This window comes from Callithrix jacchus, chromosome 22 (genome assembly GCF_049354715.1).
Source record: "Callithrix jacchus isolate 240 chromosome 22, calJac240_pri, whole genome shotgun sequence".
Classification (NCBI taxonomy): domain Eukaryota; kingdom Metazoa; phylum Chordata; class Mammalia; order Primates; family Cebidae; genus Callithrix; species Callithrix jacchus.
This window is the reverse complement of record NC_133523.1, coordinates 46,510,491-46,530,290: the sequence shown is the minus strand read 5'-3', so window position 1 is coordinate 46,530,290 and position 19,800 is coordinate 46,510,491. Positions and strand designations below refer to the sequence as shown.

The following is a 19,800-nucleotide window of genomic DNA, read 5'->3' as shown; positions in this document are numbered from 1 at the left end:
CTCCAGCCTGGGTAACAAGAGCGAAACTCTGTCTCAAAAAAATAAATAAATAATAACAGCTGGAGGATATAAAAATCTAGTGAGATTTAACCCAAACACCCACCAAGTTAGATTAGACAATTAAAAATATACTATAATCTCACCACTGCACTCAAGCCTGGTGACAGAGTGAAACTCTGTCTCAAATATATACATGTACACACACACACACACACACACACACTATAGAAAAAGCAATGTTATCTTCTATAACAAATTGTGCCAAGTCAATTTAATGGTATTTCTGAAATTAAGACATTGAATTAAAAAAAATTTTTTTTTTTTTTTAAGACAGAGTTTAGCTCTTGTTACCCAGGCTGGAGTGCAATGGCGCGATCTCGACTCACTGCAACCTCCGCTTCCTGGGTTCAGGCAATTCTCCTGCCTCAGCCTCCTGAGTAGCTGGGATTACAGGTGCATACCACCATGCCCAGCTAATTTTTTGTATTTTTAGTAGGGACGGGGTTTTACCATGTTGACCAGGATGGTGTCGATCTGTTGACCTCATGATCCACCCGCCTCGGCCTCCCAAAGTGCTGGGATTACAGGCTTGAGCCACCACACCCGGCCCCCAAAAAAATTTTTAAAGGAAAAAGAAAGAAAAAGAAGTATATTCTTAAGACATGGAAAATCCACCAATTTAGAAGCTATAAGAAATTTTACTGGCACTCTAGTAATAGGCATTAAGTCAGGTGAAACAAAAATAAAAAACATTTTAGACAATATTTTTAGTATATTATTGAGTTTATGTAGGTTTTAGGGAAACTGCTACTGACTCATTCCCTCAAATTAAAGAAGGAAATCTTGTAAAATATATTTAAAAATGCATTTCCCAATACAAAGCCCTATATGTTGTCAACATAAAACAACCCCTAAAGTCATAAAAAATATGGACTGCTTATTAAATAAAAACAAGTTCATTTACAATATACAGAAATGTACTAAATGAAAGTAGCACTGGCTTCAACAGGACAAGTTACAGTAGACACAAAGAAGGTAGACACTGGCCAGGTGCAGTGGCTCACACCTGTAATTCCAATACTTGGGGAGGCCGAGGTAGGCAGATTACCTGAATTTAGGAGTTCAAAACCAGCCTGACCAACATGGAGAACCCCCATCTCTACTAAAAATACAAAATTAGCCAGGTGTGGGGGCACATGCCTGTAATCCCAGCTACTCAGGGGACTGAGGCAGGAGAATCACTTGAACCCAGGAGGCAGAGGTTGCGGTGAGCCGAGATCACACCATTGCACTCCAGCCTGGGCAACAAGAGTGAAATTCTGTCAACAACAACAAAAAAAAAAAAAAAAAAAGAGAAGAAGAAGAAGGTAGGCATCATTCAATTTCATAAGCTCCCTTGAGATGCTTCACAATTGCATTTTTGAAGAAGAATGAATGGCACACAACACAGGATGGACAGTATGTCATGAACAAGAGTTTAGTCAACAGCCTAATGGAATGCGGTTGTGAACTTGGACAATGTTCTCCCTAGGATAAATTCCTACCACATTTATTGCTGGCTCAAAATAGATGACCATTGGTATATTGGGTCTACACTGTCACAGTATACTTGAGAACCATGTTTTGGAAAGTCTCCAGTAACCAGTGGCAAACACTTATCAGTTGGCTCTTATGACACTTCACTCTCAGTGTCATGGGTCATCCTGACAACTTGACTCAGTGCCTTCATGGGGCACTTGTGCATGTAGCAGGATAACAGAGTGACGTATTCATTAAAGTGTTGTCTTTCAAGAATTTTCTGTCATCAAGTAAACCTGCTCCATGGGAGAGTCCACCAGAAGCTCTCCATCACATAAAGGTTGGTTGCCACAGCAGAAAAAAACTAGATGAAACTTCAGACCCCAGGGATGTGTATTTCAAAAGCAAGTTTCAAAGGCAAAATCACCGAGATGTACGAGAACACAAAATCAGGAAGAGCCCATGTTTTCCTGCATTCACACAACAGTAAGAGCTGTGGAAGAGAGACATAAATACAACATATGGGGGTCAGATTCTGTGGGAATTAAATACAAGACTGTGCTCTGCCCACAGACGGTAAGCTGAGAGCCTGAAAGACTGAGATACGCTCCCTGTGTAGAACTGAGAATCAGAGAGAGAGGCCGGGTATGGCCTCAAGTGGGTCCCTGACCTCATGTTCTCATGCCTGTAATTCCAGCACTTTGGGAGACCAAGGCTGGTGGATCACCTGAGGTCAGGAGTTCTAGATCAGCCTGGCCAACACGGTGAAACCCATCTCCATTAAAAATACAAAAATTGGGGATTTGCTGGCAAGATGACCGAATAGGAACAGCTCCAGTCTGCAGCTCCCAGCAAGATCAACACAGAAGGTGGGTGATTTCTGCATTTCCAACTGAAGTACCCAGTTCATCTCATTGGGTCTGATTGGACAGTGGGTGCAGCCCATGGAGTGTTGAGCCAAAGCAGGGTCGGGTGTCACCTCACCAGGGTAGCACAAGGGGTCGGAGGATTTCCCTCCCCTAGCCAAGGGAAGCCATAAGGGACTGTGCCATGAGGAACAGTGCACTCCAGCTCGGATACTGCGCTTTTCCCATGGCCTTCATAACCAACAGACCAGGAGATTCCCTCCGATGCCTATGCCACCAGGGCCCTGGGTTTCAAGCACAAAACTGGGCGACTGTTTGGGCAGACACCAAACTAGCGGCAGGATTTTATCTTTCATACCTCAGTGGCACCTGCAATGCCAGTGAGAGAACCGTTCTGTTGGTTCTGGAAAGGAGGTTGAAGCCAGGGAGCCCAGTGCTCTGGCTCAGGGGGTCTCACCCCCATGGAGACCAGTAAACTAAAATCCACTGGCTTGAAATTCTCGCTGCAAGCACAGCAGTCTGAGGTTGACCTGGGATGCTTGAGCTTGGCAGGGGGAAGGGCGTCCGCAGTTGCTGAGACTTGAGTAAGTAGTTTTACCCTCACAGGATAAACAAAGCCACTGGGAAGTTTGAACTGGGCAGAGCCCGCCACAGCTCAGCAAGGCCACTGCAGCCAGACTGCCTCTCTAGATTCCTTTTCCCTGGGCAGGACATCTCTGAAAAAAAGGCAGCAGCCCCAGTCAGGGCCTTATAGATAAAACCCCCATCTCCCTGGGACAGAGCACCTGAGGGAAGGGGCAGCTGTGGGCACCAGCATCAGCAGATTTAAACATCCCTGCCTAAGAGCTCTGAAGAGAGCAGTAGATCTCCCAGCACAGCATGCAAGCTCTGCTAAGGGACAGACTGCCTCCTCAAGTGGGTCCCTGACCCCTGTGTATCCTGACTGGGAGGCACCTCCCAGCAGGGGTCAACAGACACCTCATAAAGGAAAGCTCTCGCTGGCATCTCTTGGGTGCCCCTCTGGGATAAAGCTTCCAGAGGAAAGAACAGGCAGCAAGCTCTGCTGTTCTGTAGCCTCTGCTGGTGATACCCAGGCAAACAGTCTGGAGTGGACCTCCAGCAGACTTTTAGCAGAGGGGCCTGACTGTCAGAAGGAAAACTTAACAAACAGAAAGGAATAGTATCAACATCAACAAAAAGGATGCCCACTCAGAGACCCCGTCCAAAGGTCACCAACATCAAAGACCAAAGGTAGATAAATCCACAAAGATGGGAAGAAACTGGTGCAAAAAGGCTGAAAATTCCAAAAACCAGAACACCTCTTGTCTTCCAAAGGATCACAAATCCTCACCAGCAAGGGAACAAAACTGGATGGAGAATGAGTTTGACAAATTGACAGAAGCGGGCTTCAGAAAGTGGGTAATAACAAACTCCTCTGAGGTAAAGGAGCATGTTCTAACCCAATGCAAGGAAGCTAAGAACCGTGAAAAAAGGTTAGATGAATTGCTAACCAGAATAACCAGTTTAGAGAATAATATAAATGACCTGATGGAGCTGAAAAACACAGCTCAAGAACATCGTGAAGCAGACACAAGTATCAATAGCTGATCTGATCCAGCAGAAGAAAGAATGTCAGAGATTGAAGATCAACCTAATGAAATAAAGTGAGAAGACAAGATTAGAGAAAAAAGTGAAAAGAAACAAAGCCTCCAAGAAAAATGGGACTATGTGAAAAGACCAAATCTACGTTTGATTGGTGTACCTGAAAGTGATGGGGAGAATGAAACCAAGTTGGAAAACACTCTTCAGGATGTTATCCAGGAGAACATCCCCAACCTAGCAATACAGGCCAACATTCAAATTCAGGAAATACAGAGAACACCACAAAGATATTCCTCAGGAACAACTCTAAGACACAATCATCAGATTCACCAAGGTTGAAATAAAGGAAAAAATGTTAGGGGCAGCCAGAGAGAAAGGTGGGGTTACCCATAAAGGGAAGCTCATCAGACTAACAGGGAACCTCTCAGCAGAAACCCTATAGGCCAGAAGAGAGTGGGGCCCAATATTCAACATTGTTAAAGAAAAGAATTTTCAATCCAGAATTTCCTGTCTAGTCAAACTAAGCTTTATAAGTGAAGGAGAAATAAAATCTTTTACAGACAAGTAAATACTGAGAGATTTTGTCACCACCAGACCTGCCTTACAGGAGCTCCTAGAGGAAGCACTAAACATGGAAAAAAAACAACAACCAGTACCAGCCACTGCAAAAGCACACCAAACTGTAAAGACCATCGAAACTATGAAGAAACTGCATCATCTAATGGGAAAAATAACCAGTTAGCATCATAATGACAGGGTCAGATTCACACATAATATTAACCTTAAATGTAAATGGGCTAAATGCCCCAATTAAAAGACACAGACTGGCAAATTGGATAAAGAGTCAAAAGCCATCAGTGTGCTGTATTCAGGAAACCCATCTCACATGCAAAGACACACATAGGCTCAAGATAAAGGGATGGAGGAATATCTACCAAGCAATTGGAAAGCAAAAAAAGAAACAGGGGTTGCAGTCCTAGTCTCTGATGAAACAGACGCTAAATCAACAAAGATCAAAAGAGACAAAGGAAGCATTACATAATGGTAAAGGAATCGATGCAACATGAAGAGCTAACTATCCTGAATATATATGCACACAATACAGGAGCACCCGGATTCATAAAGCAAGTTCTTAGAGACCTACAAAGAGACTTAGACTCCCACACAATAGTAATGGGAGACTTTAACACCCCACTGTCAATATTGGGAAAATGTGGCACATATACACCATGGAATGTTATGCAGCAATCAGAAATGATGAGTTTGTGTCGTTTGTAGGGACATGGATGAATCTGGAGAACATCATTCTCAGCAAACTGACACAAGAACAGAAAATGAAACACCGCATATTCTCACTCATAGGCGGGTGATGAAAAATGAGGACACAGAGAGGGGAGTACTAAACACTGGGGTCTATAGGGGGGAAGGGGGAGGGCCAGTGGGAGGGGGAGGTGGGGAGGGATTGCTTGGGGAGAAATACCAAATGTGGGTGAAGGGGAGAAAGCAAACAAAACACACTGCCATGTGTGTACCTATGCAACTCTATTGCATGCTCTGCACATGTACCCCAAAACCTAAAATGCAATTAAAAATAAATAAATAAATAAATAAAATATTAGACAGATCAATGAGAGAGAAAATTAACAAGGATATCCAGGACTTGAACTTAGCTCTGGACCAAATGGACCTAATAGACACCTACAGAACTCTCCACCCCAAATCAACAGAATATACATTCTTCTCAGCACCACATTGCACTTATTCTAAAGCTGACAACATAATTGGAAGTTAAACACTCTTCAGCAAATACAAAAGAACAGAAATCATAACAAACAGTTTCTCAGACCACAGTGCAATCAAATTAGAACTCAGGATTAAGAAACTCACTCAAAACTACATAACTACGTGGAAACTGAACAACCTGCTCCAGAATGACTACTGGGTAAATAACAAAATTAAGCCAGAAATAAAGATGTCCTTTGAAACCAGTGAGAACAAAGACAACAAACCAGAATCTCTGGGACACATTTAAAGCAGTGTGTAGAGGGCAATTTATAGCGCTAAATGCCCACAAGTGAAAGTAGAAAAAATCTAAAATATTGACACTCTAACGTCACAACTAAAAGAACTAGAGAAGCAAGAGCAAACAAATTCAAAAGCTAGCTGAAGACAAGAATTAACTAAGAGCAGAACTAAAGGAGGTACACACAAGAAAAACCCTCTTAAAAAACAAATGAATCCAGGAGCTGTTTTTTTGAAAAGATCAACAAAATAGATAGAGCACTAGCCAGACTAATAAAGAAGAAAAGAGAGAAGAATCAAACAGACACAATAAAAAAGTGATAAAGGGAATATCACCACTGATTCAACAGAAATACAAACTACCACCCAGAGAATACTATAAACACCTCTACACAAATAGAAAATCTAGAAGAAATGGATAAATTCCTGGACACATACACCCTCCCAAGACTAAACCAGGAAGAAATCAAATCCCTGAAAAGACTGATAACAAGTTCTGACATTGAGGCAGCAATTAATAGCCTACCAACCAAAAAAAGTCCAGGACCAGATGGATTCACAGCCAGATTCTACCAGAGGTACAAAGAGGAGCTGCTGTAACTCATTTTATGACGTCAGCATCATCCTGATACCAAAACCTGGCAGAGACACAACAAAAAAGAAAATTTCAGGCCAATATCCCTGATGAACATCAATGTGAAAAAATAAAATACTAGCAAACTGAATTAAGCAGCACATCAAAAAGCTTATCCACCATGATCAAGCTGGCTTCATCCCTGGGATGCAAGGCTGGTTCAGTATACACAAATCAATAAACATAATCCATCACATAAACAGAACCAATGACAAAAACCAGATGATTATCTCAATAGATACAGAAAAGGCCTTCAACAAAATTTAACAGCCTTCATGCTAAAAACTCTCAATAAACTTGGTATTGATTGAATGTATCTCAAAATAAGAGCTATTTATGACAAACCCACAGCCAATATCATACTGAATGGGCAAAAACCGGAAGCATTCCCTTTGAAAACTGGCACAAGACAAGGATGCCTTCTCTCACCACTCCTATTCAACATAGTATTGGAAGTTCTGGCCAGAGCAATCAGCAAGAGAAAGAAATGAAGGGTATTCAGTTAGGAAAAGAGGAAGTCAAATTGTCTCTGTCTGCAGATGACATGATTGTATATTTAGAAAACCCCATCCTCTCAGACCAAAATCTCTGTAAACTGATAAGCAACTTCAGCAAAGTCTCAGGATACAAAATCAATGTGTAAAAATCACAAGCATTCCTATACACCAACAACAGACAAGAGAGCCAAATCACAATTCTACAAAGAGAATAAAAATTGTAGGAATACAGCTTACGAGGGATGTGAAGGACCTCTTCAAGGAGAACTACAAACCACTGCTCAAGGAAATAAGAGAGGACACAAACAAATGGAAAAACTTTCTATGCTCATGGATAGAAAGAATCAATATGAAAATGGCCATACTGCCCAAAGTAATTTAAAGATTCAGTGCTATCCCCATCAAGCTACCATTAACTGTCTTCACAGAATTGGAAAAAACAACTTTAAATTTCATATGGAACCAAAAAAGAGCCTGCCTTCAAACCATACTACAAGCCTACAGTAACCAAAACAGCATGGTACTGTTACCAAAACAGATATACAGACCAATGGAACAGAACAGAGCCCTCAGAAATAACACCACACATCTACAACCATCTGATCTTTGATATACCTAATGAAAACAAGCAATAGGGAAAGGATTCCCTATTTAATAAATGGTGTTTGGGAAACTGGCTAGCTACATGCAGAAAACAAACTGGATCCCTTCCTAACACCTTATGCAAAAATTAACTCAAGATGGATTAAAGACTTTAATGTAAGACCTGGAACCATAAAACCCCTAGAGGAAAACCTAGGCAGTACCATTCAGGACACAGGCATAGGCAAAGACTTCATGGCTAAAACACCAAAAGCAGTGGTAGGTAACAAAAGCCAAAATAGACAAATGGGATCTAATTAAACTAAAGAGCTTCTACACAGCAAAAGAAACTACCATAAGAGTGAACAGGCAACCAACAGAATGGGAGAAAATTTTGCAATCTATCTCACAAAGGGTTAATATCCAGAATCTGCAAAGAACTTAAACAAATTTACAAGAAAAAAACAACCCCATTAAAAAGTGGGCAAATGATAAGAACAGACACTTCTCAAAAGAAGACATTGATGCAGCCAAGAAACATATGAAAAAGGCTCATCATCACTGGGCATTAGAGAAACGCAAATCAGAACCACAATGAGATACTATCTTATGCCACTTAGAATGGTGATCATTAAAAAGTCAGGACACAACAGATGCTGGAGGGGATGTGGAGAAATAGGAAGGCTTTCACACTGTTAGTGGGAGTGTGAATTAGTTCAGCCATTGTGGAAGGCAGTGTGGCAATTCCTCAAAAATCTAGAACTAGAAATACCATTTGACCCAGCAATCCCATTATTGGGTATATACCCAAAGGATTATAAATCATTCCACTAAAAAGAAACATGCACACATAATATCTTTACTGCGGCACTGTTCACAATAGCAAAGACTTGGAACCAACCCAAATGCCCATCAGTGATAGACTGGATAAAGAAAATGAGGCACATACACACCATGGAATACTATGCAGCCATAAAAAAGGATGGGTTTGGCCGGGCATGGTGGCTCATGCCTGCAATCCCAGCACTTTGGGAGGCCAAGGCGGGCAGATCACAAGATCAGGAGTTCAAGATCAGCCTCACCAATGTGGTGAAACTCTGTCTCTACTACAAATACAAAAATTAGCCAGGCATGGTCGCGGGCACCTGTAGTCCTAGCTATTCAGGAGGCTGAAGCAGGAGAATCGCTTGAACACGGGAGTCAGAGGTTGCAGTGAGTCAAGATCGCACCACTGCACTCCAGCCTGGGCAACAGAGTGAGACTCCGTCTCAAAAAAAAAAGGATGAATTCACGTCCTTTGCAGGAATGTGGATGAGGCTGGAAACCATCGTTCTCAGCACAAGAGCAGAAAACCAAACACCACATTTTTTCACTCATAAGTGGGAACACATGGATACAGGGAGGGGAACATCATACACTGGGGCCTGTTGGTGGGTTGGGGGGATAGGTGAGGGATAGCATTAGGAGAAATACCTAATGTAGACGACATGTTGGTAGGTGCAGCAAACCACCAGGGCACACGTATACCTATGTAACAAACCTGCACGTTCTGCATATGTACCCCAGGACTTAAAAGTCTAATTTTAAAAAATTAGCCAGGTGTGGTGGCACGTGCCTGCATGCCTGTAGTTCCAGCTACTCAGGAAGCCTGAGGCAAGAGAACTGCTCGAACCTGGGAGGCAGAAGTTGCAGTGAGTTGAGATCAGGCCACTGCACTACAGCCTGGGCAAAAGAGCCAGACTGTCTCAGAAAAAAAAAAAAAAAGAGGAACTTTCTGTGTAGTGCCATTCCAGTACTGAGTAACAATCTCAGAAGACCCAATGTGTTGCACACGCTGCCATCTGTGGCAAAAGCAGAACAGAAGAAATGACTGAGGCTGAAGGACTTCAACAGGCAGAGAGGGCTGGAGAGCACCATGAGGTTTCTGGAGCCCCAGACGCAAAGGAGGAGCTGCTAATCTTTTCCCACCATTTGATTAGGTCTCCCAAGTACAGGAAATGGGGCAGAACCTATTCAGGTCAAGGGGGCAGGTCTATGGGGGCTCACTCTGATCTGTATAGACAGAGAACTGAGCATCAGATGGAATCGTATAGGAGAGATCACGGGGGAAAGAGACCCCTTTAAACACAGCCGTCCCTGTACCCCTCAGAGTGAAGAAACCACAGAGGTCACAGAAGCCACACGACAAAGTGTTGTCCATCATGATAAAGACTGCCTTTGTCACTGAGCTGCAGCCCCATGGGACAGTGAAAGGATAAATGATTACACAGCAGAACAGTAGAGGGATAAATGGGGGCAAAGGAACATTTCCATTGAGTGCTCACAGGATTTAAATGTCCCATAGAATGCTTCAACTTGGAAAGAGTTACCTGAAAACTAATGGTGCAGCTTCCTCTCGGCCCATCTGAGCTCTTACCTGTGTTCACACCTTTGATGCATTTCCAACCATTTGATGTTTTTGTTCTTTTCACTTCGCTCTCCACAGTCCGGGTCTCTTTCCCTTGCTCCAACATGGAGACAAGATTCATTTCAGAGAGAGAGATTCCTGCTTATAAAGAGAAAGGAATGTGATGTGCTGTGGCGTTTACAGAATCCCAGCCCTTTGTTTAGAGGAGAGAGGACATTGCAAATGGATCTAGAAAAATACCTCACAAATTCACCCACTGAATGCCTCCTTTTGAATGTTTAGAGAACATCGTAAGATACAGACATCGAGCTCTCCTCTAAGAAGTACTGAATCGGCCTGGCGTGGTGGCTCAAGCCTATAATCCCAGCACTTTGGGAGACTGAGGCGGGTGGATCACGAGGTCAAGAGATTGAGACCATCCTGGTCAACATGGTAAAACCCCGTCTCTACTAAAAATACAAAAAATTAGCTGGGTATGGTGGCGTGTGCCTGTAATCCCAACTACTCAGGAGGCTGAGGCAGGAGAATTGCCTGAACCGAGGAGGCAGAGGTTGCGGTGAGCTGAGATAGCGCCATTGCACTCCAGCCTGGGTAACAAGAGTGAAACTCCGTCTCAAAAAAAAAAAAAAAGAAGTACTGAATCACAAGCAAAAAGGTAGAAAACAGCAAAGTGGATCTTTTTCTTTTTCCTTTCCTTTTTTTTTTTTTTGGAGATGGAATCTTGCTCTTGTTGCCCAGGCTGGAGTACAGTGGCGTGATCTTGGCTCACCACAACCTCCACTTCCTAGGTTCAGTGATTCTCCTGCCTCAGCCTCCCAAGTAGCTGAGACTGCAGGTACCTGGCACCATGCCTGGCTAATTTTTCATATTTTTAGTAGAGACAGGGTTTCAACATGCTGCCCAGGCTGGAGTACAATGGCACGATCTTGGCTCACAGCTACCTCTACCTCCCAGGGTCAAGCGATTCTCTAGCCTCAGCCTCCTGAGCAGCTGGGATTACAGGCATGCACCACCACGCCCAGCTAATGTTTGTATTTTCAGTAGTGATGGGGTTTCTCCATGTTAGCCAGGCTGATCTCGAACTCCTGACCTCATGTGATCTGCCTGCCTCGGGCTCCCAAAGTGCTAGAATTACAAGCGTGAGCCACCATGCTCAGCCCAAAGTAGATTTTTTTTTTTTGAGATGAAGTTTTACTCTTGTTGCCCAGACTGGAGTGCAATGGCACGATCTTGGCTCACTGCTACCTGTAACTCCCAGGTTCAAGCAGTTCTCCTGCCTCAGCCTCCCGAGTAGCTGGGATTACAGGCAGCTGCCATCTCACCCAGCTAACTTTTTTGTATTTTTAGTAAAGATAGGGTTTCACCAAGTTGGCCAGGCTGGTCTCAAACTCCTGACCTCAGTTGATCTGCCTGCCTCAGCCTCCCAAAGTGCTGGGATTACAGGCGTGAGCCACCACGCCCGGCCCAAAGTAGACAAATCCAGATGCTATACTATGAAGCTTTTCATCAGAGAATTAACACAGCTTCAGTCTTAACTGAGCAAGGCAGGGGCTCCCAAGAGGCACACAAGGGAACATGCAGAGATACAGCAGAGCAGATTCCCGCTTCTGGAGGGAAGGTATCCTCACCTAGGGAGACCAGGTTCCTGTAGTTCTCCAACATCACGTTCCTGTATAGAGTCCTCTGAGCAGGGTCCAGGTACTTCCACTCCTCCTGGGAGAATTCTATGGCCACGTCCCTGAATGTCAACCTTTCCTGACATGAGAAAACACATTTCACCAAGAAGTCACAGGGAGAGCCATTATCTTCACACAGATGACAAAAAGAGAGGTATAAGTCAATTTAATTTAAATGGACATCCTGGGAGATCCAGGGAAAGGCTTTTTCAGGCGAATTGTGTCTGAAAAACACATTTTACCAAGTGCATACGGGGAGAGGTATCAACTTTACATCAAATGAGAAAAGGAGGGAATTGTATTGATTTGACTGAAGGGAGGGTTCTGGCAGATCCACGTTAAGGTACTTTGGGGGATTTAGGGATGTTAGGAAGAAAACCAGGTATGTCTCCCTAATTGCATTTATTATAGTACTCTGTAAAGCTGACAGTACCTTCTAAATAAGTGTGGATTTCCCTTTCTGTAGACAATGGAAGAAAGTTACAAATAAAAATCAACACAGGGGCTGTCTCTGTAGAAGTGTTGGATATTACTTTTGTTTTTTTTTTTTTTTTGAGACCGAGTTTCGCTCTTGTTACCCAGGCTGGAGTGCAATGGCGCGATCTCGGCTCACCGCAACCTCCGCCTCCTGGGTTCAGGCAATTCTCCTGCCTCAGCCTCCCAAGTAGCTGGGACTACAGGCACACGCCACCATGACCAGCTGATTTTTTTTTTTCTTTGTATTTTTAGTAGAGACGGGGTTTCACCATGTTGACCAGGATGGTCTCGATCTCTTGACCTCGTGATCCACCCACCGGATATTACTTTTGACACGAGGCAATACTCAGTATCTAGATGAGCCAGAGGAAGGATGGTGTCTTCCGTGATGGCAACCTCCACGGTGGCTTTAAAGGAAGAAAGGTCACAATCTAAAAACTGGCCGGGCGCAGTACCTCATGCCTGCAATTCCAGCACTTGGGAGGCCAAGGCAGGCGGATCACTAGGTCAAGAGATTGAAAGCATCCTGGCCAACAGGGTGAAACTCTGCCTCTAGTAAAAAGACAAAAATTATCTGGGCGTGGTGGCGCTCGCCTGTAGTCCCAGCTACTGGGGAGGCTGAAGCAAGAGAATCCCCTGAACCCAGGAGGCAGAGGGCAGTGTGCCAAGATTGTGCCACTGCACTCCAGCCTGGCGACAGAGTGGGACTCTATCTCATACAAAAAAACAGAAGGCCGGGCACGGTAGCTCATGCCTGTTATCCCAGCACTTCGAGAGGCTGAGGTGGGCAGATCACGAGGGCAGGAGATCGAGACCATCCTGGCTAACAAGATGAAACCCCATCTCTACTAAAAATACAAAAAATTAGCCAGGCGTGGTGGCACGTGCCTGTAGTCCCAGCTACTCAGGAGGCTGAGGCAGGAGAATTGCCTGAACCCGGGAGGCAGAGGTTGCGGTGAGCCACAGTTGCAACACTGCACTCCAGCCTGGGTGACAGAGCGAGACTCCATCTCAAAAAAAAATTTAAAAGAAAACTGTGGGCCGGGAGCAGTGGCTCACACCTGTAATCCCAGCACTTTGGGAGGCCGAGGCGGGTGGATCACAAGGTCGGGAGATCAAGACCATCCTGGTCAACATGGTGAAACCACGTCTTTACTAAAAATGCAAAAATTAGCTGGGCATGGTGGCGCGTGCCTGTAATCCCAGCTACTCAGGAGGCTGAGGCAGGAGAATTGCCTGAACCCAGGAGGCCGAGGTTGCGGTGAGCCGAGATCGCGCCATTGCACTCCAGCCTGGGTAACAAGAGCGTAACAACGTCTCAAAAATTTAAAAAAAAAGTGATGATGACAGCAATAGTGACCAACGCTTTTGAACACTCTCCGTGTGGTAGCATTATTTTAATGCTTTACATGTACTAACTCGTGTAAGAACACAATAACCCACGAGAGAAATAATTTTTATTTCCATTTTACTAAGAGAAAACTGTGTCACAGAAAAGCCTCAGAAACTCAACTCAGGTAAAACAGCTAAAATGCAGCAGAACAAGCCCTTGAGCCTAGGCATTTGGGGCTAAAGAATCAGACAGTTAAGTAACACATGCAGCATCAAAGTACTTTGGCAAAGAATTCCCTGAAAAAAACGAGCTTACATCTAACAACATGAAACTGCATAAAAGGTCATTACACATACATACACATGTGTGCACATAAAAGGTCATTACACATACACGTGTGTGCATAATAAATAGAAGGTCATTACACATACACATGTGTGCACATAAAAGGTCATTACACATACACGTGTGCGCATAATAAAAGGTCATTACACATACATACACATGTATGCACATAAAAGGTCATTACACATACACATGTGTGCGCATAAATAAAAGGTCATTACACATACATACACATGCATGCACATAGGAAAAGGTCATTACACATACATACACGTGTGCACATAAAAGGTCATTAAACATACACATGTGTGCGCATAATAAAAGGTCAGTACACATACACACACATGCGTGCACATAGGAAAAGGTCATTACGCATACATGCGTGCACATAGGAAAAGGTCATTACACATACATATGTGTGCACATAAAAGGTCATTACACATACACATGTGTGCGCATAAAAGGTCATTACACATACACACACATGCGTGCACATAGGAAAAGGTCATTACACATACATATACATGTGTGCACATAGGAAAAGGTCATTACACATACATACACATGTGTGCACATAAGAAATAAAAGGTCATTACACACACACATGCGTGCATATAAAAGGTCATTACACATGCACACAGGCATGCACAAAATAAAAGGTCATTACACGTACACACACATGCGTGCACATAAAAGGTCATTACACATACACACACATGCATGCACATAAAAGGTCATTACACATACACACACATGCGTGCACATAATAAAAGGTCATTACACATACACATGTGTGCATAATTAAAAGGTCATTACACATACACATGCGTGCACATAAAAGGTCATTACACATACACGTGTGTGCATAATGAAAGGTCATTACACATACACACACATGCGTGCACATAATAAAAGGTCATTACACACACATGCGTGCACATAAATGAAAGGTTATTACACATACATACACATGCGTGCACATAATAAAAGGTCATTACACATATGTGTGCACATAATAAAAGGTCATTACACATACACATGTGTGCACATAATAAAAGGTCATTACACATACACGTGTGTGCACATAATAGGTCATTACACATACACACATGCGTGCACATAAAATGTCATTACACATACACATGCGTGCACATAAAAGGTCATTACACATACACGTGTGTGCACATAATAGGTCATTACACATACACATGTGTGCATAATAAATAAAAGGTCATTACACATACACACATGTGTGCACATAATAGGTCATTACACATACATACACATGCGTGCACATAATAAATTAGCATTCTTACTATTCGTCAACTCATCAATGTGATGATGTAGGAAAAAATTCAAGGCTATGGAAAATATTTCAGATATAAATATCTGAACAGTTTAAAAATACACAACTGGCCAGGCGCATGGCTCACGCCTGTAATCCCAGCACTATGGTTGGCCGAGGTGGGCGGATCACCTGAGGTCAGGAGTTCAAGACCAGCCTGACCAACAGGGAGAAACTGCATCTCTACTAAAAATTCAAAATTAGCCGGGCATGGTGGCACGTGCCTGTAGTCCCAGCCACTCAGGAGGCTGAGGCAGGAGAATCGCTTGAACCCGGGAGGCAGAGGTTGCGGTAAGCTGAGATCGCGCCATTGTACTCCAGCCTGGGCAACAAGAGCAAAACTCCGTCACACACACACACACACACACACACACAAAATTGGAGCTAGAATAAAACACCCTCCCTAAGGTGTTTCTGAACTTTAGATTCCATTCCAAACCATGACAGTTCTGGAGCCAGAAACATACTGGTTCATGTGTTTATCTTCGAATGTATTATCAAATCCGACAAACAGAATTCACCAAATCAGTCTCCTTTTCTAGGGTTTCCCAGGTACTTATGCACGAGTAGGTGACTTCCACATCCAGCTTCTCTAATCCTGGTCCACAAAGACCTCACGGTACATCCAGATGTGGCCGCTAAACAATCCCTGTTGTGCGACAGCCCGGACACCACGGGGCCCACACCTGTGTCTGTCCATGTCTGGGGTGAGCCCTTCCCAAGACCATGCCCAGTGCAGCCTCTTCCCAAGTTCTTGTCACTGGGTCACAGCCAATGGCATCTAAGTGAGATGAGAGGGACGGAGGGAAGGCATGGGTGAGTGCCAGCAGACCTGTCAGGCAGGGCACTTCAGACTCAGAGATCTGCAGCCTCAGAGAAAGTGGTTTCAGAAAGGAAAGAGAAAGAACAACGTCCCGAGAATATCACTTTACCTGAGGAAGAGCCATCCCTGTCTCCTCTTTCTTTCCCCTTCCTTCTCGTCTGGACTTCTTCAGGCAACATGAGTCTTTAGAGGTCAATCTGGAATGTGAAAAAGAAGTTATTTAATGCTTAGAATCCACACACCCACTTCCTTCCACAACCACACACACAGGGAAGACCTCTCCCCATGCAGAGACGGTCCTCTGCCACCCACTGCGTCAGGAATGATGGAGGAACAAGAAACTTGTAGAAAGACCCGTAGGTGAGTCTGTCACCCCTCTCTTCAGAACCCGCTGTCCTGGAGAAGCCCACATGCACGCTGCAGCAGTGGGGAGCTCAGCTGGACTGAGCTTCCCTTCAGGGCACAGACCTGGCCTTGAGCAAGCCCCATGCAGAGCACAGCACCCTCACCTCTCCGTGCATCCCAGGCTGAGCTCAGCCCTCAGAAACGGAGGACACAGTCTGTCATCCCAGCACTTTGGGAGGCTAGGATGGGCAGATCACCTGAGGTCAGGAGTTCGAGACCAGCCTGGGCAACATGTTGAAACCCCGTCTCTATTTAAAATACAAAAATTAGCCAGGTGTGGTGGTGTGCGCTACTGGGAGTCCAGCTACTTGGGAGGCTGAGGCAGAAGAATTGCTTGAACCCAGGAGGCAGAGGTTGCAGTGAGCTGAGATCACCCCCATTGCACTCCAGCCTAGGCAACAGAGCGAAACCCCAGCTAAAAAATAAAAAAGGCTGGGCACGGTGGCTCATACCTGTAATCCCAGCACTTTGGGAGGCCGACGTGGGTGGATCACAAGGTCAGGAGTTCAAGACTAGCCTGACCAACATGGTGAAACCCTGTCTGTACTAAAAAATACAAAAATTAGCTGGATGTAGTGGTGCACACATGTAGTCCCAGCTACTTGGGAAACTGAGGCAGGAGAATCGCTTGAACCTGGGAGATGGAGGTTGCAGTGAGCCAAGATTGTCCCACTGCACTCCAGCCTGGGTGACAAAGAGAGACTCCATCTCAGAAAAAAAAAATAAAAAGGAAATGGAGGAGACAGAGCCTGGTTATCAATGCCGGGAGGACACAGAGCCTGGTTATCAATGCTGGACACAGATCGGAATCAGCTGGGGTAATATAACTACCATGAAGGCTGGGTCCCAACCCCATTACAGGAAGGGAAATCTCAGGTAAGGAGGCACAAGAGTTTTATCTGCAAAATGACTCAGTACTCTCAAGTCAAACCAGGATTGAGCTTCACTCAGAGGGAGTGTGAAATAACAAGAAATATATTTTTGGTCTCTGCCCCTGGTTCCTAGGACATGGATGCTTCATAGATAGGGCTGTTAGGAGAATCTTTTGTTCTCATATTTGGTCTTTGACCCCAGGTCCAGCACAAAGCCCCTCAATCCCTCAGAATTTCCCGCGTGATAGGAATGTGTTTGTTCTAATGAGGCAAGTCTTGGTGGGCTCCTGGCTATGGCCATTGGCCAGAAAGACGAAGCTATGATTCAAAGCTTGGAAATTTCAGCTCCATCCCCCATTTCCCAAAGAGTGGAGTGGGCTGAAGATTGAGTTAATACTCTCTCATGCCTACAGGATGAAGCCTCGATAAAAAAATCCCTGATCTATCAGGTTCAAAGAGCTTTCTGGTTGATAAACACATCTGAATGCGGGGGGCGGGGGTGCACCTTGTGGATTTCACAAGGACAGAAGCTCCTGTGCTCAGAACATTCTCAGACCTCACCGTATGTTTCTCTTCATCTGGCTGCCCATGGGTATCTTCCATCATATCCTTTATTAATGCACCAGAGCCTCACTTGATGTTATCAATAGATTCTTGGAAACTGGAGCCTTAAGTGAAATGGCAACTTTTTTTCCCTCATCAACATAAAAAAAAAAAATGACATTGAACAGCCAGGCTTATGCCTCTAATCCCAGCACTTTGGGAGGCCAAGGTGGGTGGATCACAGCCAGGAGATTCTGGCCAACATGGTGGAACCCTGTCTCTACTAAAAATATAAAAATTAGCTGGGCGTGGTGGTAGGTGCCTGTAATCACATCTACTCGGGAGGCTGGGGCAGGTGAATCGCTTGAACTCGGGAGGCGAGGTTGCAGTGAGCCAAGATCGTGCCACCGTATTCCACCTGGCAACAGAGCAAGACTCTGTGTCAAAATAATAATCATCACATTGAACCAAACATTATTTGAGTACCTGCTGTATATTATTTCACTCATGACCCAGTTTCCAAGAACCTATGGAAAACGTTGAGGACTGACTGCCCAAAAAATTCAGTAACCCTAAGTGCTTCCAGCAGTTCTGTGAGCTGTCCTGACAAATCAATCAAACTCAAAGAGGGAGTCATGGGCGCCTCAACATATAGGTCAGTTTTAAGGACCGGTGACAACCTATTACTTTTGATTGACATCTGAAGTGGCAGCAGGGCCAAGGTGGGGAGTGGTCTTGTGGGACTAAGACCTTAACCTGTTGGATCTGACTCTAGCTCCAGGTGCACAGTGTCTGAATTGAAGTGCAGAACACCCAGCTGGTGTCCACTGGAGAACTGCCTAGTATGTGGGAAAAAACTCCCACACATTTGCTGTCAGAAGTGTTCTATGTTGGCTGGCCCCGTGGCTAATGCCTGTAATCCCAGCCCTTTGGGAGCCTGAGGCAGGGGGATAACCTGAGGTCAGGAGTTCGAGACCAGCCTGGCCAACATGATGAAACCTCCATCTCTACTGAAAATACAAAAATTAGTCGGGCGTGGTGGCAGGCGCCTATAATCCCAGCTACTCGGGAGGCTGAGGCAGGAGACTCGTTGGAACCTGTGAGGCGTAGGTTACAGTGAGCTGAGGTCGCACCACTGCACTCCAGCCTGAGCGACAGCGCAAGACTCGGTCTCAAAAAAAGTAAAAGGATACTGGGTGTCACAGGACAGGTCCAGGTCACCTCCTCCACCATGGGTGTCACAGGACGGGCCCAGGTCACCTCCCACCACGGGAGATGACTGCCCAGAGGGGCTTGGGAGCTGAAGGCCCTGCCTGAGAAAGACTTGAGGTGAGACCGACAGAGGTGGCACCTCAGGACAGGGGTGGAGTCTGCAGAATTCCTGAACCAAGGAAAGGACGTAGCCCCTCGGGACTGAGGCTGCAGCGCTCCGTGCGCTCCAGGGACCGACAAGGGCGAGTCTTGGAGAATCGGATAGAACTGAATCCACCTTTCAGGTGAGGGCTTTAAGAAGTGCCCTCCTGCGTGGCGGGAAGAAAAATCGGTAAAGGATTTTAGGCAGGAAAAGACGCGAAAGGCCGTGTTTACCTAGCGCGAGGCTGAAAGACGAGGGTCAGGGATCAGCCTAAGAGCGACTTTGAACCCAAAGGGAAAGCGATCCCCGCACTCTCACAGCAACGTCAGAATGTACTTGGGGTGGAGGGCGCGGTGCGGGCGTTTTAAGGTCTGTAGGGACCCCCTCCAGACCTGGGGGATGGAAGAAGGGGGACTGCGAAGCGCAGATTTTATCTAGAGAGAGGAAAACTCACGCTCCGCGGCCCAATCTTCACTCCCCGCGATCCGCTTCCGGGTTT

General features: G+C 45.0%; 1 protein-coding gene across 9 annotated transcripts in view; it reads right to left on the bottom strand.

Annotated features, from left to right (window-relative positions):
• The window catches only part of LOC100394480 (zinc finger protein 160), a 27,109-nt gene extending 7,309 nt beyond the window's left edge, over positions 1–19,800 (bottom strand). The window contains exons 1-5 of one of the 9 annotated variants that reach the window (XM_078361273.1): positions 19,756–19,800; positions 17,966–18,365; positions 16,237–16,324; positions 11,757–11,883; positions 10,138–10,269 (exon numbers count right to left, since the gene is read on the bottom strand). In XM_078361273.1, coding sequence (XP_078217399.1) covers positions 10,138–10,269; positions 11,757–11,883; positions 16,237–16,324; positions 17,966–17,994 — 376 coding nt within the window. In that variant the 5' untranslated portion in view covers positions 17,995–18,365; positions 19,756–19,800. Of the gene's footprint in view, positions 1–10,137; positions 10,270–11,756; positions 11,884–16,236; positions 16,325–17,965; positions 18,366–19,534 lie in introns of all 9 variants that reach the window. The other 8 variants (XM_035283766.3, XM_035283768.3, XM_078361275.1 and 5 more) reach the window with 8 other exon arrangements.